Source organism: Indicator indicator, chromosome 25 (genome assembly GCF_027791375.1).
Source record: "Indicator indicator isolate 239-I01 chromosome 25, UM_Iind_1.1, whole genome shotgun sequence".
In the NCBI taxonomy this organism is placed as follows: domain Eukaryota; kingdom Metazoa; phylum Chordata; class Aves; order Piciformes; family Indicatoridae; genus Indicator; species Indicator indicator.
The window spans coordinates 3,111,414-3,135,533 of NC_072034.1; the positions used below are offsets into that span (position 1 = coordinate 3,111,414).

General features: G+C 51.4%; 1 protein-coding gene across 1 annotated transcript in view; it reads right to left on the reverse strand.

Annotated features, from left to right (window-relative positions):
* Window positions 1–2,511: 2,511 nt before the first annotated feature.
* CCNI (cyclin I) overlaps window positions 2,512–24,120 on the reverse strand; it is a 28,715-nt gene continuing 7,106 nt past the window's right edge. Inside the window, exons 2-7 of the mRNA XM_054392199.1 lie at window positions 16,418–16,574; window positions 8,826–8,960; window positions 6,372–6,446; window positions 6,089–6,229; window positions 5,100–5,330; window positions 2,512–4,272 (exon numbers count right to left, since the gene is read on the reverse strand). Coding sequence (XP_054248174.1) covers window positions 3,814–4,272; window positions 5,100–5,330; window positions 6,089–6,229; window positions 6,372–6,446; window positions 8,826–8,960; window positions 16,418–16,531 — 1,155 coding nt within the window. The 5' untranslated portion in view covers window positions 16,532–16,574 and the 3' untranslated portion in view covers window positions 2,512–3,813. The remainder of the gene's footprint in view (window positions 4,273–5,099; window positions 5,331–6,088; window positions 6,230–6,371; window positions 6,447–8,825; window positions 8,961–16,417; window positions 16,575–24,120) is intronic.

Here is a 24,120-nt window from a genome sequence, read left to right on the forward strand (position 1 = left end):
GGAGGAGGAAAAAAAATGGGTGAGGTGTTTTAATCTGGCAGCTAGAGAGGATTTCAAGTGCTGCTAACCCCTGCCCTTACTCACACAGTGTGCCCCAGGGCTCGGAAATCCTGGGTGTGACACTAGGAAGTCATGACCAAATCTGCAGCTTGACAGCACTGAAGTATCCTGAGGGACCCCTGTCTGCTGGGTCAGCCCTGCACTTTTCCAGGAGCTCTTGAGCCCTCTGTTTTTAGGGCATTTCTTCTGCCCTTTGCAAGTGCTGGGCTGTCCCTGGAGGTTGTTCTTCATCAGCTGGAGGGGCTCAGCAAGAGGTGACCCACCAGTAGTGCTGCTGTGTCACAAAGCTGTGAAGGACAGCCTCCTTTTTGTTGGTTGACTTTTAAATTCCAAACATGTGCTTTGTAAAGCTTTCTGTAAGAGAAACAGAGCGGCACAACCCAAACCCCAATGCTCCCCCAAACTGCCTTTATTTTGCAGCTCTAGTTTTGCTGTGCTGGTGCCTTGAGTCCTGCATGCAGCTCTGGACTTCATATCTCCAGAAGGACATAGTGGAGGTAGAGAAGGGCACTATATGATAAATGAGATGGAGCAGCAGCCAGCCAGGTGAGACCACAAAGGCTTGGAGGCCACAGTCTGGAGAGGGAAAGGATGTGAGAGGAGTGGCCCTGCCGTGAGCTGGAGGTTGCAGCAGATGTCCTCTAGAGGTCACTGCAGCCCCAATTTATTCGTGGTGCTGTCTCAGAAAGTCCCCGAAGTTGTGATGGTAACCTGCTCCTTACCAAATCATCACAGCTAGATCTAAAGTGCCTCCAGACCTTCTCACAGAGGACTTCTGGAATTGGTTGGCCCAGCTTGCTGAGGCAGAAGGTTTGGGGCTTTAATGGATGTTGCTGAAAGGCAAATTCATGGGGAACAGAGCCATAAGGGATTCTAAGGATGAACATCCATAATCTGGTGGTGGTGGCTGCTGGGGCAGAGAGAACAGAGCAGAAAGCAGAGATGGGCACTGCAGGTGGTGCTGGCAGTGACACAGGTGGGACACAGGGCTGAGCTGAGGCAGCACTGTGGAGGCTCTCCCACAGCTTGGGGTGGAGAAAGGACAGTGGTATGCCCCTTGGCTTGCCCCCTCCAGGGCAGGCAGCTGTTGAGGAAGAAGAGTCAGCACAGAAAGGGGACAGCAGTGTGAAACCTGTCCTTGGCCAACTCAGAGAGGTTGTCACTTGCTGTCACCAAATGTCTCCAGCTAGTGTAAGAGGAACACTTCCAGGCTGGTCCCCCAGGGTAAGGGGGGTGTGAAGGAGGTGTATCAGTGTCTGTGCTCTGGTTCCTTCAGGGAAGCACTGGGGTGCTGTGGAGCTTGAGGGAGCACCACATGAATATGAGGAGTCCTGGGCATCAGGGTGGTCCCCTGTGGGTACCGGGGAGCCCTGGCAGCACTCCAGGCCAGTCCTGTGTGCCAGGAGCAGGAAGAGCAGAGAGCTTAGTGCTGTGGCAGTGAGGTGGGGGGTGGGGGCCATGCTTGGACTGCGTCGTCATCTGGGGCTTTTTGTGGGGAGGAAAGGTGGGACATGGGAAAGGGATTTTCCCTCTGGCAGTGCAGGTTATCACCAAACCAGCTGGACCTCACTGTGTGGGGGGAAGCCTTCCTGGGACATGCCTCGCTTCCAGGCAAGGCTGTCTTTGGGCATTGCCTTTTCAGACACCAAATCTGTGCACCAGTGCAGCCAGCTATGCACACCTGGGCTCCCCAGGCCCACACTGGCCCCAGCCAGCCTCTGGGACACAGATGGCCACAGCACCAGCAGAGCTGCAAAGCTGAAGATCACCTCAAGACACTGCTGTGGTCCTCTGAGGAGCCCTGTGTGCCGGCCCTGGCCTCCTAGAGCCAGGCTGGCCAGTCCCCAGGCCAGGAGGGTTGCACTGCCAAGGCTGGCTGGGTTTGCCCCAGGGCTCTCAGCAGAGCTGGGCACCTGCACTTGGGGCATGGATGGATTTGAGGTTGGTCCTTCTGTACCCTGCTGCATCCCTGAACCTCCATCTTCAAGTCCAGGCAGTGCACTGGCAGTTGCAGTCTGACCTTTGCCTTTTGCATCTGGAAGAGCAAAAGGCAGCAGGATGCTGCTGGGCACTGTAGCCAGAGCTGGTGCACAGGTGTTCTGGGGCCTTGGAGAGGACAACCTGGTAGCAGGACTCCACAGAGGTAGGTCTACCAAACCAGGCCAGGTTTCCTCTGCCTGGCCCTTACTTTGAGAGGAGCTGCTATTATCCTGGCAGAAGAGGATTGGTGTGGGGCTGTCCACAGTGCAGAGTGAAAAGGCTCCATCTGGGGTTGGGGAGTGCCTGTGTGTCCAGATTCAGGAACATGAAAGCTCCTCTGGCAGCCAGCAAGGTTCTGAGCATCAGGGGCTAAAGCTGGAACTACTGTAGAGACGAGCTGACAGCATCCCACCAGCAGCTTCCTCACAGCCCCCTAGGTGTGACAAGCAGAGAGCAGGACCCAGGCTCCAGGACAACTTTCTTTATTGCTACCAGAAGGCTTTCAGCAGTACAATGGCTCCAAACACGATACCTTCCTCAGGGCTGTGGAGAGAGCTTAGGTTGGGACAGGTCATTCTGAGAAACGGGTGGGACACTGAAGAGACGTTTGCCTTGGTTAGGGGTGATGCGAACACAAAAGTGGGGTGAGGGTCTTTCAGTTGGGCTTTGTAGCTGACCAGGACAGCTCTCAAACCTTGGGCGGCCACCCCAGTGCCTCACCCAGCAGCGTTGCTCATGCTGAGCTTATAAAGGTGGCAACCCCCCACGCTCAAAGGTTTACACTTGATGGGTGGGTGAAAAATCCAGGCTGAGTGCAACATTTCTTGGTGCAAACAAGACAAAAAGAAGACCCTTTTTGTTCAAGTGATACCAAATCCCTTCACTGCTTTCTGTGTGGGAAGGGGGAGGGTTTGGTGTGAGGCAGAGAACACAGCAGCTGCCTGCCCTGGTGTCCTGCCCGAAAGCCTCAGGGCTGGCTTGGGTTTTGTTTTTTTTTCCTGACTGACCTTTTTTGGTTCAATCCAGTTTTTAAATATTCTCACTGAAACACCGAAGTGCTAACAAAATGAAACAAAACCCAAAAAAAAAAATCTTTTTTTTCTTGGGGGAGAGGGCAAAGAAAGCTGTGGTGAGGTCAGGTGCCACAGGACATCATGCACGAGACTCTGCAAGAATCAAAAGAGGAGCAAGCAGCGGGAGAGGAGCAGAGAACCAGAGAATGGTAGGGGTTGGAGGGGACCTCCAGAGATCATCCAGTCCAACCCCCCTGCCACAGCTGGCTCCCCCAGGGCTGGCCACACCAGACTGAACACATCAGGACTGGTCTTGAAAGTCTCCAGAGAAGGAGACTCCTCAAGCTCTCTGGATCAGAGAGGTGGAGTTGGCTGGCACAGCTGGTCATGGCTGCTGGCAGCCCTTGGGTGCAGAGGGTGGGTTACAAGACACAGGAGCAGCAAAACAGTGGAACTGACAACACTAGAAGGAAACAATTTCTTGCTACTTTTTTTTTTTTGCTTGGTTTTTGGGTCTATTTTTTAAAGATTTTTTATACTTTTTTGTGGTTTTTTTTTTACGTGCTTAAATACTGGAACTAGAATTAGCCGCACAAGAAAAAAAATCAAAAAGGGTTGGGATTTTTTTTTTGTCTTTTTTTTTTTTTTGGTCTGTTTTTGGCTCCCTTCAGTTCAGCCTGACAAGGTATGGCCCCCTTCTGCCCCCACTGAGGACCCCAGGTCCTAAGCGGTCTCTGGAGCAGGCGGCGCTTGCCTACAGCTACATGACAGACACCGGCTGGAGGGGTGGGCAGGGGGACACGCTGCCCTCCTGCCTCGAGACATCGGCGCCACAGACAGAGGCCATGCTTTCGAGAGCCACTGCCTCTGGAGCCACCTCCTCGTTGTACAGACGCTTGATGCCATCGTAGAAGTCATCCACTTCCATCTCCTCCACCTTCCGCTTGGCAGAGGCTTGCTTGCAGCCACTGGAGGCTGGCAGACGCGGGTAGAGCGCGGCTGTACCTGCGACTGGTGCTTCTGGCCTGCCGTTGTCCTTGGAGAAACCTGGCCCTGGGACAGAGGAGGGCTGCTGTTTGAATGCTCCTCTGTTACAGGTCACCAGGGTGTGCTGGAGGGGACTGTAGACATATACAGGATTGGGCAGCAGAGGAGAGTGCAGAGTGGAAAGGTGATGTGCCACCAGCTCCCGGCAGTGGATCAGCTGCGAACTATCCATCTGGAGTGGGACAAGAGGCAGAGAGAGGGGTGAGGGATGGCTGGCAGAGGAGAGGCTGCAGCTCTGGGCACACCGACCACCTGTGACTTCCCTTCTCCTCAGTGATCAGCTGGGTGCAGGAAAAGTGGCAAAGGAGCAAAACCAGCCCCAGCACCACGACTTTGAGATACAGATGCAGAGATTGCATGGGGTTGGAAGGGATCCTCAAAGTCAGCAAGGACATCTCCAACTAGACCAGGTTGCTCAAGGCCACACTGAGTCTGATCTTAAGTGTCTCTAGGGACGGGGCCTCAACCACCCTGGGCAGCCCATTCCAGTATTTCACCACTTGTGGCACAGATCCTTCTCCTTATGTCCAACCTCAATCAACCCTTCCACTTCCAACCCATCCAGACCCCTGCTCCTGCTCTCACCTCCTGACAACAGTGTGGGGGATGTTAAAAGGTTTCACTGCCTGTTTTTAGCAGCTTGAGCATTTGTCTTTCCAGCCCCTGACAGGCCACCCACTATGCTAAGGCTGAGGGGCTGACTGGGGTCCCCTCCCTGGTGCAGAGAACCTGAATGCATCAGGGCACAGGGCTCCTCCCTTTGTCACCTACTGGATGTGGTCAAGGCCAAGCCTTTGCAGAACCAAAGCATCCCTTCAAGTACAACCACAGAATCAGCTGGCTGGAAAAGACCTTAAGATCATCAAGTCCAACCATAACCCAGCATCTGCCACCCTCTCAGCAGTGTGCCTGCAGGTAGGGATCCATCGGCCCAGAATCCCAGGATCTCCTGCAGTGCCCCTGTCCCTCCCCACTGTGTGGTGCCACCCCAGCCCTCACCTGTGCCTTCTGGAGCAGCTCGATGATGAGAGCCAGCCAGTCGGGCAGCAGCTTCTCCAGCTCCAGGCTGATGATGGCCAGTGCCAGCATGGAGCCCTTGAACTGCAGCAGCTGGTAACAGGCCATGCAGTGCAGCAGCTGCTTGGTGAGCGCTGCCACGTGCTGGGAGGGGCTCAGCTTGGGCAGGATGGTCAGCAGCTGAGGCCTGTTGGACACCGCAACCGCGTGGAACTGGGGGCAAGACAAGCAGGGGAGGCAGCTGGGGTCACCAACGGGCAATCCCTCGGGCCAAGCCAGCTCAGACCTCCACAACGCCATGCTGCAGGGCTTGGACACGCAAGGATCCCGCAGCTCAACCTTCAAGGCACTTTCCACACCACAGAAACAACCACCAATGCCTTGGTGCAGCCTTCCTGGTGGGACAAGCTGTCATCTACATCATGTGCCTGGGGACCAGGCTTCTTAGGGCTCTGCAAAAGGCTACCCCTTTCCATCCCTCTCTCAGCAAGAGGTTTGGCAGGTCAGATGCCCTGGATAAAACCTCCTCAAGCAAGCAGCGAGGATGAAACTCAGCAGAGACCCTCAGGACTCTTCCCTTGGTCTTGCATCATCCATGGTCCTGGTTCTCTGGGCACACCTTTCTGTAGGAAGTGCTTTGGTTGGATGCTGCTTGGCACTTAGCTCTGAGCCAAACCACCAGCAATTAATGCTTAAGGGCAAGGTTTTCAGGAGCTTGTCTTAGCTTGTGGCTTAACATGCCTCAAACCAGGTCAGGTGGTCAGATGGCAAGGCCACGGGTTGGAAATTGTGCCCACAGCGTCATAAGTCTCCTCTGGAACTCTAGCAAGGCTTTTTTGCTTCAGAAACAACTTGCACAGAGGAATTATGAACACAGCCTGAGGTCCTTGCTCCCCCAAAGGTAGATTTTTGTCTAGGTACCTTCTTTACACCACCAAACACCAGAAGAACATGAGCAGCCCCTTACTTACAATATGAAGGAAATCCAATGGCGTTGCCATGTGAAGATCCCAGTTCAGTTTATCCAGGATAATCTTCTCCATTCTGCGGATTTCAGCTGGAGAACAACCACAAAAGCTGTCCCGAGCCAACACCTTCAGTACTGGAATCCTCTGCAAAAGCCAAAGCAAGGCTTGAACCCAGAGGAACAGTCAGTACAGAAACCACCCACAATGCCCCAGCCACCACAGGCAAGCAAAGGCAGGGCTGGCAGAGGCTGAAGGCACCTTTAGGCTGCAAGAACAAGAAACTTACCTCATCTTCCTCAATGGTCTTTGCAGCGAGGAAGAAGCAGCTGATTGCGATACAGTTCAAGTACTTTGGACGAGCCTATGGTAAAGAGCAGAGAAGCCTCTGTGAGTGTGATGCCCAAATTATCCACAATCCCTCTGGTGGGTGGGACATCCTGAGCCCCAGGCTCTGTGCTGCCCATGTGCCATGTTCCAGATCAGCAGGCCGGCGTCCGGTGCTGGCAGGCGGTGCCAGGCAACCATCCCTGCTCCATGACGGAGGGAAGGACAGGGAGCTGCCAGCCCTGGCATCCCAGCTGGCACCCACTGGTGTGGAAAGAGCTGGGTGTAGGCAGTGTGGGAGAAATTGGAAGAAGAAAACCACCTGGCTATAGACCTCTGCCACTGCTCCTGCTTCAGCAGAGCTCTGCTGTTAGGGGCGAGACCCAGAGCAGGGGTGGAAAGACGAGGATTTAAATGCTGTCCTTGCCTAGGGAGGTGTAAAGCACCATAAAAACCACCCCTCCTGTACTCCTGCCCTGCACTGCTCAGGGCTGTGGCCCAGGGATTGGTGAGGGACAGCTGGTTGCTTCTACAGCAAGCTGGTTTGGGAAAGGGAAGTGAAATTTGGCAGGTGGTACTCTGCTGCCCACCTCAGGAGCTGCTGCACACAAAGGTCAGTGCAAGTCCTGCACCAAATGTGAAGCTCTGCTTACAGCCTGACCTGCTGCCAGGGCTGCTTGCTAGGTGAACTTCAGCAGCTGGTACCAAGCTAGGGGTGCCTACAGCTTTGACTTCCTAGTGCCCTTTAAACTGCAGTCCCTGTAGAGAGCCCACAGGTGGGGGTGGCAGGGGAGCACCTGCTGGAGCCTTCATCTGTCACTGAAAGCAAAGAGAATCAATCCCCTCAGGGCAAGGCTGGAACCTGTTCTTGACAGCCAGGAAGGACACGTTCTGTGAAGTTTATTTGGAGAAAAGCAGGCGTTTGGGGCAGGCTCCTGCCATCAGGGAAGCTGCTTCTCCCTGTTATTTTTAGCAATCATTTTCTTTCCTCTTTTCTCAGGTATAACCCCTTTAAGAGACTGTCCTGGAGCCAGCCTAAAGCTTGTTAAAACCCACTCCTGGTCTCCTATGGGAGCTTCACCCTGCCACCCCATGACCATGGTGAAGTGAAGGGTCTTGTCTTAATAGCAACAGAGGGGAAAACGGGGAGGGAGCACTGAGGCTTGAGCTGCTCGAGCAGTGCCAGACAAAACATCTTTCCATGGGCTGGAGCACACAGTTCTCATACCTTGCAGACTCCTTGGCTGCTGCAAATTGCTGACAGAAAAGCTGTACTCAAGGGCTTTAGCTGCTGAGATATTGAGCTGTGTCTCCCAGCTCAGTCTTTCAGTGACTCAGCCACTTTATCTCTCTAAGAATAAAAACTTCCATGGCTGGTAATTAAACCACTGTCGATACTGAAAGGGTGGATTAATGGTGATGTCACTTCCAACCTACCCACTGAAGTTCCATTGAGAGGTAAGTGCTTGGCTGTGCTTGGCTCTCCTAAGCTGTCTCCCCTGCACCTCTGCTGAGCCTGGAATGGACTTCAGCAAATGCAGGAGATGGAGCTGCCCAAAGCAGCTCAGTGCCAGGGATCTGGGGCTGATCCACAGTTTTTAAGTCAGTTGCACAGGTGCAAAGCATGACCCAAGCCCAGCACATCTGACCTGCTTCTGTGGCAGACTCATGGGCACAGCAAAGCTGCAGATCCCAGCTGGGCTTTAACTTCTCTTTTTCACACACATTTTATGTTTAGCAGCCCTTAAAACCCAACAGGCATCTCTGCTTTCCAGTCTGCTCAGGGCAGCAGGAGTGGACAGCCTGTCACTCAGATGGGCTACAGCCATGCTTACTTACCTCTCTCTGTCCTTCACATCTGTCACATCTGTCTGATGTGCCACCAGTGCTAAGCTCTATCAGCCTGGCTGCAGACTGCTCACCTAAAGCACAACCTCTGCAGCCCCTTTTCCTGATGGCTGGAAGGAAGAGGGACCCTGCTGAGGCAATCAACATCCCAACCACATAGGTGAGGAGGGAAGGTGCTGCTTCCCTCTGGGGTTGGCAGAGGCTGCAGCTGCTGAGCTGTTTTATATGGAGGGACGTGAAGGGGCAGAGCAGAGGGAAGAGGGAAACGTTCACTGGGCCAGGTCCCTGAGTGCTGCAGGTTCTCATTACAGCAATGGCTGCTTTCCCCAGATGGAAAATGGCTACAGGGAGATTCTGCCTCCACAAGCTGCTGGCAGCAGCGTGTGGTGCCCATCCCACAAGCTCCTGGAGTGGTGCAGGTGCCCTCCCATCCATGTGTGAGAAAGGCAGAGGGGGTGAGAGCAGGGGGAAGGGAGCGTTTCCATCCCACTGCAGCACCAGGGCTGCACACAGCCAGCTGGGTGGGTGGCACAGAGCCACTGCAGCTTGTGGAGCTGCAAGTATTTACCTTCACTGTTGCTAAAAACCTGTCCAAAAGGCTGATGGCCAGGGCCAGCGTTTCTGGATAAAGGTGGAACTGGTATTTGAGCTTGGCCAGCCACTGGATGACCTCATCCCTCTGCTTTGGAGAAATGGCTACATCCTGTTGGAAAGGAAAGCAAACTGTTAGAGACAGGCTGAGAAAGAGAAGCCCAAAGGTTTTACCTGGCAGGAGTCATTCAGCACAGAGACAAAGCCTGCCTTGGGAGGGGGGGCCCTGAGCCAGCCTCAGTCACCACTTGGTTCTTCCTGTTACTTACCCCAGCCCAAGAACTCTGCCTGGAAAAGACAATGTTCCCTACAGCAGCCTCAGATTGCACTGTGCTGAGGAGAGGGAGGCTGTGCTACAGCTTCCCAGGTGATGACAGCATATGCTCCAGCCCTGCTCTAAGCAATGTGATGGTTTCAAGCTCCTCAGAATCATGCAGGTGCAGAGGAATGCCCAGAGGTGCACAGCTCCTGCCACACAGGAGAGGAGCTGTGCTTTGAGAGGAAAGGTTTATTTTTCCTTCAAATTACAGGGATATTTGCAGCTCAGTCTATGTTAAAAAAAGAAAATTCCAAGCAGCTTACAAAAGCTCTTTGGTAGGGCAGTGAAGTGCGAGCAGGGGCAAAGCAGGTCCAGTTTCACTTTAAAACATTTGGGTTTGGTTGGGTTTTGAACGTAGATTTTTTTTTTTTTTTTTGGCCCAGGTCACCCCTATTGATCTGTTTGGCCAGTAGCTGAATTTCAACCACACAAACCCATCAGCCCCTGACGTCAAATCTTTCTACCTGACTTCCTTCAGGAAATGTTTACAGCGTTTCTACAGCCTTTGGATTCAACCAAGTCAATTTCTGGTCTGACTTCAACAGAGATTATTTGGGGTGATGAGGCAGGATGTGTCCAGAAGTGAAACCAGAGAGGTTTCTTGGGCCGTGCTCAGGGTCCTTGTGCTCCTTTGGCTGCTGCTGAGATGGTTTGAGAAAGAGAGTGAAATGCTGGCTGGCAAGTTACCGTGGAGAGAAAAGCTCAGGGCTTGTCAAACAAAGGTCACTGCTGGGCTGGGCTGCAGCTGTCCTCCCAGCAACAACAAAGGGCAAGGGGAAAGGAGCAGTTAAATAAACCAGCACTGACGCAAAATAAATACTCCAGGCTGCACCCATCACCAGAGTACCCACTGTGTGCCTTACACAGGTAACACTGCTTGGGACAGAGCTGCTGCCTCCTGTCTTGGAGTCAAGAATGTGTGAGAGCAGAGCTGGCAGGCAGGGCTGGAGTGACAGCAGGGCCTCCACAGGGACACCAGCTTCACTCCTTCTGTCGTTACTTGCAGTGTGACATCTTCACTCTGTGCTTAACTCCCTCTCTCCTGCTGAGCTCCACCTTCACCACCAAGCAGGACAGAAGGGATGGGGATGGTGGCAGTGCTGGAGCCCCAGGGCTGAGCTCTGGGCTCTGGGCTCTGTGCCAGTGAGGGCACAGCAGGTTACTGCTGCTGGCAGACACACGTCCCACCAAAACGTGGCCACCTAATTCCCTCCCAAAAAAGCACACCAGGAACTGGGCTCCACAGACTCAGGGCTGTATAACCCAGAGCTGCTTCCTCCCTCCAGCTGTCCTAGCTGGGCTAATAAAGCACCACTACCTCTGCCTTCAGCCTTCAGGTGCTGCCCTGAGGAGAACAAAGTCCTGCCTTGGCTTCTCTGCTGGAGCCCCAGTGGTGTCGACAGGACTGTGTCTGACCCAGATGGGACCTCATGATGCCACTTGACTCTGGTGTGGCTTTTAAAAGCACCATTTTTTTCATGAGTGTTGGGGTTTTTTCCCCTCAGTTCCCAGAAATACTCTTTCTAAAATGGTTACTGCGGTTTGGGGGTGAAATGTGAGCGCCACCAGGGGCAGGACAGCCACTGTCTGCAACACACTGGGCTCAGCCCAGAAAGGCTGCTTTGGTGCACGGTGGGACTATAACAAATGTACCACACAGAAAGGTTTATTAAGTGCTCTGCTAAAAACATCTCCTGGACATCAGGGCAGGGGCCCAGAGTGTAGCTGGGGAGAAAACTGGGCACCCCCATGGCAAACCCTGGCTGTGCTAATAGAGCCAAGCGAGGCCTGCACAGCTGAGCCTGGAACAGGCAGGAAAGGGAGCAGGTGAAGTTCCTTGTGGCTTTGTTCCTTCTGCCTGGTTTTAAATGGCAGGAGACAAAGGCACACAAAGGGGCTTCTACCCACAGCCAGATTTGGACACCATTGTGGAGTTAAAAGGCTTCAAGCAGCTTAAAGGATTACTGTGGAAGTACAGGACCCGGGTGAGTCCAGCAGGTAAGCTCTGCATCCGGCTGCGGACAGCCAGCCTGGAACCACCCCAGCCAACAAAATAAACCTGACTTAGAAACCTGTCTCTGCCTCTTGAATCACCACTGGTCCTGCCCCAGCAGCCTTATAGGTGAAGCTGGGGGCACAGGCCTGGGCAGTGGGGGAGCTGCATCAGCAGGGCAATCACCTCTGTCTGCCCTCCTGCAAGACAGCAGTGGCTCGAGAGGAAGGGCAGAAAATGGCAGCAGGGCCATGCCTTAGCACCATGGGGGGCATTTTCCCCACCCCTTCCATTTCTAATAGATCCTGGCAGAAATGGGCATCAGCCTCCTAATGCAGCTCCTGGCAGTGCCTGTCCTGGCTCAGTGCTGTTTGCCCTGTGCCTGCCAAAGCACAAGTTAGGCTTTCTCCTAGAAAGAGCATGGGTGGGAAGGGTAAGATCCGTCCGTGCTGCCCTGCAGTCTCCAGTCCTCGCCGGATCTTCTCACCCTTCACGGGCAGGGGGAGGCCAAACCCTCCAACTTGGGAGAGCTTTAAATGGCCAGGCCTAACATCAAGAACAGCAACTGCACGCCCAGAGCCTGCCAGCAGCTGTCCCTTCCAGGTGAGGAAGAAATGGTTATTTGATCTGAACCCCTGGAAACCAAGCCTGTATCTGAGTGAGACAGCAATGAAAGCAAAGGGCACACAGCCCCCACACAGAGCACCAAGGAACCACTGCAAAAGGAAGCAGGAACTTGGCTGCTCTGGAGCTGTCTGGGGAAGCAAAGGAAAGGTGAATCTCCAGCTCTTTGCTGCACTAAAAATCCACAAACCCTCCCTCTACTCCAGCCTCTAGCTGCAAACAGAGGGGCACATGGGTGGGGAGAGAATCCCCTCAGACAGGAAGAGCAGGTGGATTGAAACCTCATCCCATCAGGACTAGGAAAATTGGTTACAGCCCAGTTTAAAGGCCAGGCAGAAGGAAGGAGAACAGGTCCCACTGCACCCACAAACATTGCTGCCACATCCCAGCAAGGAGTGTCCCCCTTCAGACTTTGTCCCCCTCCCTCCAGGCTGTACCTGCACCATCCTAGTAACACCACTACGAAATGCAGCTCCATAAAGTTAATTAAGCACTGAGGTCACTGTTCTTTACTAGCTAGGATTAAAAATGAAAATGAGACACTGCAGTGGCTGAGAGTAAGAAAGTCCCTGTGGGCTGGAAAGCAAAAGTTCCTCCTTGCTCTGTGGGTACTTTCCTGCAGATGCTGTGTGTGGCCAGCTCTGTGTGCCACCCAGGGTGGCAGAGCAGCTAGCCCAGCATGAGGGCTCTAATTAGCAACAATTAAGCCAGGCCCAGCAAGGGCAGGCTCAGCAGTAACAGGTTGCTCCCAGGCAACAGCCCTGCGGACTGAGGGCAGTGCATGTCCTCTGGTTGCAGGGCTCTAGAGTGTGAGCACAGCACAAAGCATCCCTGAGGCTAGTTCCAGACTCTGGGAAATGCAGACTCAGATAAATGTTATCTGTGAACTCCAACCTGACTCCATTTGATTGCTGCCTAATCTAGCAGAAACACCTTACCTGCTCAGGTTTCTTCTCTGCTGTCCCAGACAGAGATGTTTTGCTCTCTCCCCTATTTGTTTCTGCCTAGTTCTGCTTGGGGAGCAAGCAGGTGACCCTCATCAGGAACGAGGGGCTTCCAAAAAGGACAGCTGGAAGCATGGCAGCCAAATGGGTCCCTCCTTGGGTCTCGGGATTGCTGCTTTACACCAGAGTAACCCCAAACAGAGGCCCACTGGGTTGCTTCTCACTGGTACCAGTTGCAATTGGAGGTGCTCTCCTGACAGAAGGAGCATCTGGCAGGGTTTGCCTGGGGAGCAGCACAGCCTCTGTCATTGGCCCTGTGGGGAGCACTGAGGCTGGGGAGGGAGATTGCTGCTGCCAAAGCCCCAGAGCTGGGGGCAGCAACCTCATCAGACTGGGCAAAATCAGGAAGTCAAACACTGCCCACAGGTTAAAACAGGCACCAGAAGGTGAAAAGACCAACCCAAGGTTGTCTGGGGAGACGGTGGAAAAACTGGAAATAAACTGGGAGTCTTCTCCTTCCTCCAGAGGAGCAGAGAACAAATGAGGAGACAGAAAGAGCCAGAGCAGGCAAAAAAGGAGAAAGGACAGAAGAGAGGCTCTGCTTCTATAAAAAATAACCCCAAACCCCTTGGTTTACACACTTCTGCTGCAGTTACTTGGTAACAGGCAAAAAGCAACCTTTGACCACTCTTTACTGCTTGATTTCTCAAGCCTTAACCACATGAAAGCTTCTGAATGCCATCTGCATATTCTATAACCCAAGAGCAGGGTGGGGGGAAAAAAAAGAACGGGAAGAAAAAAGAAATTACCAAATCCATTCAGAAGCACCAGGAGGGTTCCAGACTCAGCCCACCTATTTTTTTTTTCAGGCTGAAAAGCCCCTGTGAGATCTGGCTTTACATATTGCAAATACCCAGACCTAGTGGCCCACATTGAAAGGAGGGAAGCTAAAAGCACTAGGAAATGGGAGCTTTCAGACTAAAAGGGAAAATTCTACAGAAAAATCACAGAGATTTGAAGTATCAGGCCCAAAGTCCCCAACAGACTCTGCAGCCTGTGCTAAAAATGTAAACTCTTCCTGTTCCTGTGAGCTTCCTCCTTTCAAAGATCTCAACTCTGACACATCCTGAGAAGCTGTATTTGTTCCGGTTTTAAACAGGAGAACCACAAACGTCTCCCCAAGGGTGCAAGCTGCAAGTTTACTCCTGAAGAACAGCTATGGTGCACCTCAACCCGTTAGACTTTCACACATGCACTCCCATTCCCTCTCCTGCACTTTGATGAGAGCCCCCTCGGGGATCAACCAAAAGCTACAGATCTGATAGACGGAAGGGTACAGATTTCCCCACTGCCACAGAAAATAAACCACAGTTCAGACCCAGGGAGCTTTCAGGTTGGTGCAGCTGTTCCCAGAAGGCAGCAGTAGGTGTTGGGGACATGCTGCCAGGTCCTGCAGCAAGCTGCCAGGATGGTTCACACTGAGGGGTTGTGACTGAAGGCTGAAGTGGAGGGACAGGTGGGAGCAGGGTGTCACGAATGGTAGAGGCAGAGACACGTGAGTACAGACCCAGGGGTTTCAGCTGCACCCTGGCACCACCAGTCACGACTTCCCCAGAGCAGACAGCTGTGCTGCTGTCCCCTTCTCTGTCTGACCTTGGTAGGTCTGACACACACACACACACACACACAGGGTTCAGTCCCATTTAATGACTCTGTGCTGCCAGAGCGCATTTAGCAGCATGGATTCCAGCGGAACTGACATGGAGGAGAAGAGAAAGAAGGCTACAAAGACAACAGAGGTTTGAGGTGGAAATTCCAGGAGCAGAAACCCCAGGACACAAGTGCAGAGGGCCAGGAACTGCTCCCAAGCATGGACTCAAGTGACACAGTTGAATGGGAGGGGAGGGGAAGAGATCCTTCAGGATCATGATGTCATTGCACACTACAAGGACACACTTGGTGTTGGTCCAGGCCAGACCTGAGACTTGACACTGACTTTAGCCACCAGGTTGTTCTGTACCAGAGCTTACTCTGACTTCCCACAGCAAGCAGCAGAGTCCCACAAGCCTCCCCAAATATTTAACACGCTGGAGGTGCTGCAAACCTCAGCCACAGTGACACTAAGCACCCTTGAGGTCAGCTGCTCTTCACCCCCAGACAGGGTTTGAAGTCAGTCCTCCTGCTGCAGTCACAACTCAAAGGTGGCACATGAAAGGAATGTCATCTTCAGAGGGCAACCAGGCACTCCTGCAAGTGAGGGGCTGCCTGGAAAACTAACACAGGTTGTGGTTCCTGAGCTGCCACAATCAACTGCATCAAAGCAAGAAAGAGTGCCTTGTGCCTGTGAAATCTTCCCAGAGGCTCTCCAGGTCCCCAGCCTGTCTCATTATGCTGCAATCTTATCTCCCTGCACTGTAATCACTAAGCCCAGGAACACTGCCAGCACGAACAGGCTGCTCTATCACAAGCCAGGGTCTTCAATGGTACGTGCCCCAAGTCAGCCACAGCTCCAACCACCTCTGACAACCAGGGGCACTCAGAAAGCTAAACCTAGGCTAACATTGAGCCCTTCAAACCTTACCTGCTCCTTCACAACCAGAGCATTTCCTGCTCCCCAGACATAAACCAAACACCATACTGATCAGCTTTGACAAGTGGAAGAATCAGGTGAACCCTGCAGACAGATCAAGAGGCTGTGAGCCCCTCAGTGTAGTTATTTGTGCCCAACGCAGCGACAAAGGGCCCAGAACCCTGTGACAGTCACCCTCATGTCTCACTTTTGTTTGGAACAGAACTCTGTGGAGCTCACAGGCATTTCTGAGTGCACACACCAGACAGACACCTCCTTGGCAAACACTCCTCAGGGTGGGTAAGGTCCTGAGCCCAGCTTCCCCGCTGGCTCCACTGCAGAACTTGAGCAGGAGGTTGGGCTATGGACCCCCTACTGCAGCCCCTTCCACACTGAATTCTCCTCCAGTCCTATAAGAACATTCCTCCCTGGAACAGGCCAGTGCCTGGCTCTGCTTCCCATGACACCAGCTTGCACCCTGCTCCATAAATAGTCCTCTTCTAGGCAGCGGGGCTCTTCCTGAAGCAGACAGTGTCTTGGCAAGTCACATCCTGGCCTGTTCTCAGCTGTCACAGCTGCAGCCTGTCCGGCAGCACTGGGCTGATCCAGGGCTGGTTTGGAGCAGGGATAAGTCTGGCCCAGGATGGGAACAGGGCAAAGCCAGGCTTTAGTTGTGGCCGTGCTGTCTCAGCAGGAGGCCTGAGCTAAGCTGGCAGTAGCTTCATGTGAGAAGATGTTTCCTGTGCAAAGCCACCAGCACTTCAAAGGTGTTATTAGGGAACCTAGCCCAAGGAAATGAAGCTGCTTTTAAGAGCTGCTGCCCACTAGAAATGTGTGTTAATTATCCCCATAATTTGCAAAATTGATTTAATGAAGACATCACATGTATGTGCTCTCAGGAGCTACAGTAGAGGTCTAATGCTGTGTGCTGCAGTGGTCCTGCCTCCCCAGCTGCAGGAATGTCCCTCGAATAAAGAAGTCATCACTTTCTCCAAAGGTTCATTTCCCAGCCTGAAGCAGAAGGTAATTCCTCCTGCCACAGCTTCAGCTGTTCCCAAAAAACCACAGCAGAGGCTGCTCTCCAGCCTTTATAAAGAGGAAGGATGAGAAGAGACATTACCTGATTGGGCTGAATTTTCGGCACATGTGCTTTCCACATCTGAGCTTCCCTAGAGATTGCCATCTCCAGAAGGAGAGACAACCTCTGGCTCTCCAGGGGTCCTGCAAACTTCATGGTGACCCTTGGATCCACCTGCCACCCAGCTGGATACAGCTACCTGCAAAACCAAAGACAGCCTGGTGAAATGTTGAGCTGTCACTGACCAGTAAACTGATCCAAGGAACGCACAAATCACAGAACGGCAGGGGAAGGAACCTCTGGAGATCATGCAGTCCAACCCCCTACCAAGGCAGGTTCACCTAGAGAAGGTCACACAGGAACATACCCAGGTGGGTTTGGAATGTCTCCACCACCTCTCTTGGCAGCCCACTCCAGTGCTGCCTCACCTTAAAGAAGCTCCTCCTCATGTTCAGATGGAACTTGTTACGTTCAAGTTTGTGCCCATTCCCCCTCCCATCCTCCTGCCACCTACCCTTGAAGTATTGATCAGCATTGATGAAATCCCCCCCCTCAGGCTGCTCTTCTTCAGACTAAAAAGCCTCAATTCTGTTTTTCCCCATCAGAGCTGTCCCCAGTCCCCTCAGCATCTTTGTAGCCCCTTGCTGCACGCTCTCCTCTCCAGCAAGTCCCTGTCCTTCTTGAACTGGGGACCCAGAACTGGACACATACACCAGATGTGTCCTCACCAGGGCAGAGTAGAGGGGGAGAAGAACCTTCCTCGACCCGCTGGCCACACTTCTGGATGCACCCCAGGATGTTATTTGCCTTCTTGGCCACAAGGACACATTGCTGGGTACTAAAGCTGCAAGAAACAGAATGGACAGCGATGGGATACTTGGCAAACCTGCCCAAGGAAACCCAAACCAGCTGGCTCAGATTCAGATGAAGCTGGCCCAAAATCTTGCACACCACCTCTGTGGGCTGCAAAGTCCTGCCACTTTGAGATCTCCAGCTTCTGTTATGCAGGGAATGAGGCAACACCTTGCTAGCTTCATCAGCAGGAAAAAGTAGGGGGTTTAGAAAAAGAGCTGTGTGGCAAATGTAGAGAACTTCAGGAAGTTCACCACCTTGGCCCAGATCTTGCTGAAGCTAAACCCACTCTACCAGTGACACAAATCCCAGTCTCAGAGCCTGGCTGGTGCCAGCCTTACCCCAGTACTCCCAACAGCAAGGGGCAGCACTGTGCAGAACAGAGGAACACTTGTGTGAGAACTGAACTGATTTACAAGCTGGAGCCTGACAAATGGATCAGTGTTTTCCCTGTATGGTTTGGAGCTCCTCACAGAAGCACAACCTGTTTGACGTGCAGGGTGTCAGGAAGGTTCCTCTCGGTTCTGAAAATATGTTAGATCCACAGAACTTCAGTGCACAGCTGTGATGTTAGATAGGAGATGTGTTTTGAAGGAAGAAAAAGTGGCAAACAAGTCAAAGTGATGGAGAAAAGTTCTGCAAGACCTACAGCATTCAGAACCAGGTGATGATAAAAAGCAAAACAAATTTAAAGCAAAACACAAGAAAAAAAAGGAAGTTTTCCTGGCCTGAGCACAGCCTCACTCAGCAGTAATGACATGTCAAGAAACCTGTACATTTGGAATGAGACAAGATTTTGTTTGGCTGGGTTTTTAAAAGACAAGATTCCACCACCTGCTTTCAAATGGAGAAGAAGATCTGATGGAAAAGGTTATTCAAATCCTTCTAACCCTGCCTACCAACTCCTCTGGCTGCACGTTTCTTGTCCTAAGGAAATCATGTAAGCAAAACAATTCAGCCCTGAAGGGTAAATCCATGGGAAAGTTATTTACACTTTTAAATCCTTCTATGAGCTTTTGTGAAATCCAACTAACAAGTGGATATTGGCCAAAATTGCTCTCCAGGCTGTGTGACAAAAACTGGTTTGTTAATACAACAGGTTGTGCTGTGTTTATAGGAAATAAGGCAGAAGCAGAGAAAACAAATGCAACCAGAGGAAAAACAAGCAGCTTATGATAAATAATAACAGCAGCAACTGTGGAGAGATGGAAACTCTACAACAAATATTTTTCTCTATCAGTTTACAGGAGGTTTTAATGGGCATGATTCACACAGAACCTGCAACCTCCTCAAGGCCCACTTAGAGCCAAGCAGGTTTTAAGTGGCAATAAATGTCAGGACTCTCGGTCCTGAACAGAACCTTCCCCCCACCTCCTCCCCCTTTTTTATAGTCCATTTTTGTAAAACAAAAGCTTCTCCATGTTCACTGGAACAGGTTGCCCAGAGAGGTTGGGGATGTCCCCTCCCTGGATGTGATCAAGACCAGGCTGGATGAGACCTTGAGCAACCTGGGCTGGTGGGAAGTGTCCCTGCCCTTCCAACCCAAACCGCTCTGTGAATCTATGAATAAGAAAGGAGAGGCTGTGCTGGCTTGGCCCTGCACAAGTCACTGGAATGACCTGAGGTGTTGTGGGCCATATACAGATTTTTCTGGCTGGAGAGAACAGTTTGGATTCATGATTCCTGAAGGGTTCAAAATGCTCAGCAGTGTGTCGCCAAATCACCGCTCATCAGCTCCTGAGCGGCTCATGGAGTGTCCCTGTGGCCTCAGAAGTCCCTGTGAAAATTCCTCACTTGACAAGAGGGAGGCTGTGCCTGGGAAGAGGTGAAATGAGGTTCTGTGGCTTGACCTACCGCTTATTTAGGTGCATTTACTAATTTTTGCATTTATTTTTTAACCCTCAGGTGATTCTAATGACACTGGGGCAACTGGGTTGCACATTCACAGCCTCACTCCCAGCTGGTTCCCTCGAGGGCTTCATTAGCATCTCATTAGGCTCACATCAGACAGGTTTCCCTGTGGGCTAGGCTGGTTCCCAAAGGCTGGATCACCATTAGCTCTTCCAAAGGAGGTGGGAAATGAGAACAACAGTGAAAGCTGCACCCTCACAATGATAGGGAAAAAAAACAGTTCAAGTTGGGCAGGTGGAATATTTTGTCACCTCTGGCATTTGCAGGGGGGACCTTTGGTGTAGTCCTCTCACTTTGCAATTCAAGACCCCAGAGAAGGGGTTTCTCCAGGCCTATGCAGAGCAAAAGATGTGTGGTTTTAACTTTTCCCAGAGGACTTTTTCCAAGAGCTGGGAGACAGTGAGCTGCTCACTGCGTGCAGAAAGAAAGCAGCAGCTTTATTTAGCCCAAACATGTCTCCAACATGAAATATTGATGGTCCGTCCTTTGTTTTGCAGGAGACAAAAGGTAATTAGCCACCCCCCTACAATTCAATGGAGAAAACACAGAAGGAGAAGGAAGAGGAGAAGGAGGAGAAGGAGAAGGAGAAGGAGAAGGAGAAGGAGAAGGAGAAGGAGAAGGAGAAGGAGAAGGAGAAGGAGAAGGAGAAGGAGAAGGAGAGACTTCTTACAAGGGCTTGCAGTGATAGGATGAGAGGGAATGTATTGAAGCTTGAGGAGGGGAGAATTAGACTGGAGATTAGGAAGAAATTCTTGACAGTGAGGGTGGGGAGACACTGGAACAGGTTGCCTAGGGAGGCTGTGGATGCCCCCTCCCTGGAGGTGTTCAAGGTCAGGTTGGATGAGGCCTTGAGCAACCTGGGCTGGTGGGAGGTGTCCAAGCCCACAGCAGGGAGGTTTGGACGATCTTTAAGTTCTCTTCCAACCCAAACCATTCTGTGATTCTATGAAAACTTCAGGCCAAAGTGAACATCCTCAGGCACGCTGGTTTCTTCTCTTGTGACTGAACACAACATTCCCACTGTATTTACAACACAAATGGGTTTCACAGGCCTCTGGGCCCAGATAAGTCTTTTTAGTTCCCCTGATCCCATTTTAGGCTATATCAGCAGGTCAGTGACCCCAACAGAGAGTTCAGAGGTGTCCTTAGCACACCCTAAAACACCAATGTCCCTGCAAGGGACATTTCTAGTGAGCGGTGATGGCGACTCTTGAGTTGCCAAGGGGAAAGGAGAGTGGAAAATAACCTCTCCTTTCTGGACTTGGGAGGTAATTAAGTTACTGCTGGGGCATAATAACCTTTATTAGGAGGGGGAAAAAAATAAAAAGCAGAGGAATGACGTGCTTGCAAGTTTCCCTTGGAGCAACATGGTGCCCAGGCTTTTCCAGCAGCGAGAGCACACCAGGCAGCTCGCCAGGCACCCTGCGGCTGAACCGAGCTTGCATCTAAATTTACATAGCCTTTAATCAGATAAATGCACGCCATTTAAACCCAAAAAAAGCCAGCATGCCCTGCATCCACACAGCCCTTCACAAATCCACAGGGAGCCACTGCAGGGAAACAGAATGGCCAGTACAGCTTCCCTCAATCCAGAGTGCAGAAATGGGGTGAAGACCATGGAGGGTCTGGACTTTGACTCTTCTAGCTCAAGAGGATAAAAACTTGAGCATCACAGAAAAGCAACATCCAGGCTCCCACCAGCAGGGAAGGTGCCTGTCAGGCAGCAGTTTCCCTGCAGAGAACAGCAGTACCCTGGGAGGGCTGAGCCCAAAGATTTGTTCCAGCCAAAAACTCACATTTTTCTGTGACTAAGCCCCAATATAAGAAGTACATGGAACTGCTGGAGTGGGTCCAGAGGAGACCATGAAGATGATCAAGGGGCTGGAGCACCTCTGCTACAAGGACAGGTTGAGAGAGTCATGGTTGTTCAGCCTGGAGAAGAGAAGGCTTCAGGGAGACCTTCCAGTACCTGAAGGGGGCTACAAGAAAGCTGGGGAGAGACTTCTTACAAGGGCTTGGAGTGACAGCATGAGAGGGAATGGATTGAAGCTGGAAGAGATTTAGACTGGAGATGAGGAAGAAATTCTTGACAGTGAGGGTGGGCAGACACTGGAACAGGTTGACCAGGGAGGCTGTGGATGCCCCATCCCTGGAGGTGTTCAAGACCAGGTTGGATGAGCCCTGGAGCAACCTGGTCTAATGGGAGGTGTCCCTGCCCATGGCAGGGGGTTGGAACTGGCTGATCTTTAAGGTCCCTTCCAACCCAAACCATTCTATGAATCTATGAAGACTGGACCCATGGCTGGTGCAACTGTCAAGGTGGTGCCAGTCACCACCAACTCACTCAACTAGCTTTCTGTGTCCTTGACGTACAATTGAACTCCAGCTCCGGGGTGGTGGTTTGTTAGGTTGGTTTTTTCCAGAGGTCACTTTGGAAGTTTTTAAATCACTGTTCAAAGAGTTTCCTCATCATCACTAGAAGGTCAGCTGGCTACACTGAAACTTCATAAAGAACCCCTGGGAAGTTGGGAAAGGAGAAGTGAGCCAAGGCAACACATTGGCTTTGACGTCTGCTGTGAGCAGAATCACAAGCTGCAGGTTGGATCTTGCTCCTACATCAGAGTCAAAACCTTGGTGTGAGGTTTTTGCTGCCAAGGGAGCTTTAGGCTGGAGATTAGGAAAATTTTCATTCCTGCAAGAGTGGTCAGGGATTAGAACTGGCTGCCCAGGGAGGTGGAGTCACCATCCCTGGAGGTGTTCAAGAAATATGTGGCCATGGCGCTGGGGGCATGGTTTAATGGCCATGGTGGTGTTGGATTAATGGTTGGACTTGATGATCCCAAGATACCAGCCAAAATGATTTTGTGATTCTACTTAGAAGAAGCATGAAAAATCCCCTGCTTATCCACTAAAAATCCCCTGACTTAGTCCATCAAATGTCACCCATCTGATAAAGACCTATTTTTGACCCATGGTTCCAGCTAACTTGACTTGGAAGAGCTGCTTTTGGCTCCCTGAGAGAAGCTGGAGGCTGCAGGCTATGACTTTCAAAGGCAGTTCTGTGTTTGCAGCAACTGGGGCAGCATATCCCTAGCCAGGAACATTTTTGAGTTGAGGGGGTGTGCATTTGTCTAGCATGCAAAATAATCGATGTTATTGATACTTCCAGGGTTTGTAATACTCACACTGACAATAAAAAGTGTCTCCTGCAGAGAAAAGGTACAGCTACAGGAAATGTCTTATCCACTGGCAGCACAAGCTCCTAACACAGCTCCTCATTTCCCCCTGCCTCCAGTTGCAGTTCAGCTGCTCCAATATAACTGCACTGTAAACAGGATCACTGGAATCATTCAGGGCAGCAAGAGAAACCTCTTTTGTTTTGGTTGTGGGTTGGTCTTTGGTGGGTTTTGGGGGGATGTGTTTTTTAAATCTAGATCATTTAGTAAAAAATTAACAAGATCTTTAGGGCTAGAGTCAGCCTACAGCCTGCTATTTTTATTTGTTGCCTAAATCCAGGTGACTGTTCCAAACAAGAGAGTAATTCCAACAGAGCTGAACCACTACAGGCATTTCTGCAGAACTTATAAGCACTTTAGGGCCAGCAGCCAGATCTAGCTTCAGCTTTAGATCTTCCAGATGACCTGCAAACAGACTGCTCTGGGTGGGGGAGGAAGATGAAGAAGAGAGGAAGGGGACTGAATTCCTGGGAACTGCAGGCAGCCATCTGTGATTTCCAGGATCAAAACGCAGCTTGCACTGCTAGAAGAAATCGTCTGACTGCTAGTTGTGCTGAGAAATTTCAAAGGGGTGGGCGGGGGGTGTGGGTGGGATGGATGGATGTTAATTTTAGTATCTGGGGCTTTCTCTTAGCTTAACTCTTTCCTCACTCCAAGTCAGTAAAGCAGGCTGGAAATTTCTGCCTCACAGAGGTAAATGCCTACTACATTGCTTCCATTTGAGAAGAAAAAAGCAGCAGGCACAGACTCCTTTGACTACTGCACATAATTTGGTGGACATAACAGTTCTGACAGTGCTTTTGTGATTTAAGAGTAAACTTTGCTGTGAGCAATCAGTGCCTAGCTCTCTGTCCTCTCAACCTGCTAAAGCACAACCTGAAGTGATAGCAACAGGCAGAGGGCTGGTGCTGTGTTAAAATCAACTGGCTTGAGCTGCAGAAGGTAACTGACATTGCAGCCTGGTTAGTGGAAACAGCTTGACAGAGCTGTGAGACAATAGATTGGTTTTGAGTTCGGTGACTGGGAAAAGGATGTTTGGGAACATAGTTTCAAATTTCAGCATCTAAATAAGCGAGTATGAGAAGCAAGGAACTGGCTTTTATGGAAAGAATACTAATGGAAATGCCTTGGTATCCAACACAGATACACCCCAGGTGTGCAGCTGACTCTGCACCTTGAACCACCAGCACATCTGAGCTGTGCAGGAGGCAGCCACAGGCCTGAATGCAGAAAGAGGTGATTTGATTTGGGCTGGGGAGAGCAGAGGGCTGTTGCCATTTGGCTGTGTGACTCAGGCAGAGCTAACTCCCACAACCTGCTACAAAGGCAAGCCTGTCAGATGTTTTGGCAGGCTGATGTACATCACACACTCGCCACTTCTTTCCCTCCAACCAGCTTTTTCCTGGGAGTGCACAGCAAGTTACCTCATTTTAGTGCTGGTTTTCCAAATGGCAGAATTTTTCCCAACATTTTAAAGAAACCTGCCAGTTAAAAAAAACACAAGGAGAAGGCAGAGCAATGTTTTGATGGGTGGGAAGGGAGGTGTTTGAAGTCTGTTTTGAAACAGAAATCTCAGGGCCTGTTTAGCAACCAGAGAGGAGGAAGAGCAGGAGCCTCTGGAGAAGGCTACATCATGACCAACAGCAGTGCATTCTTCTCACCACCATTTTCTGTGTCTCTGCTGTTCAAAACAAAGAAAGCTCAGATGGAATTTGAGATGTGTAGCACACTGCAGTAGAAAACATC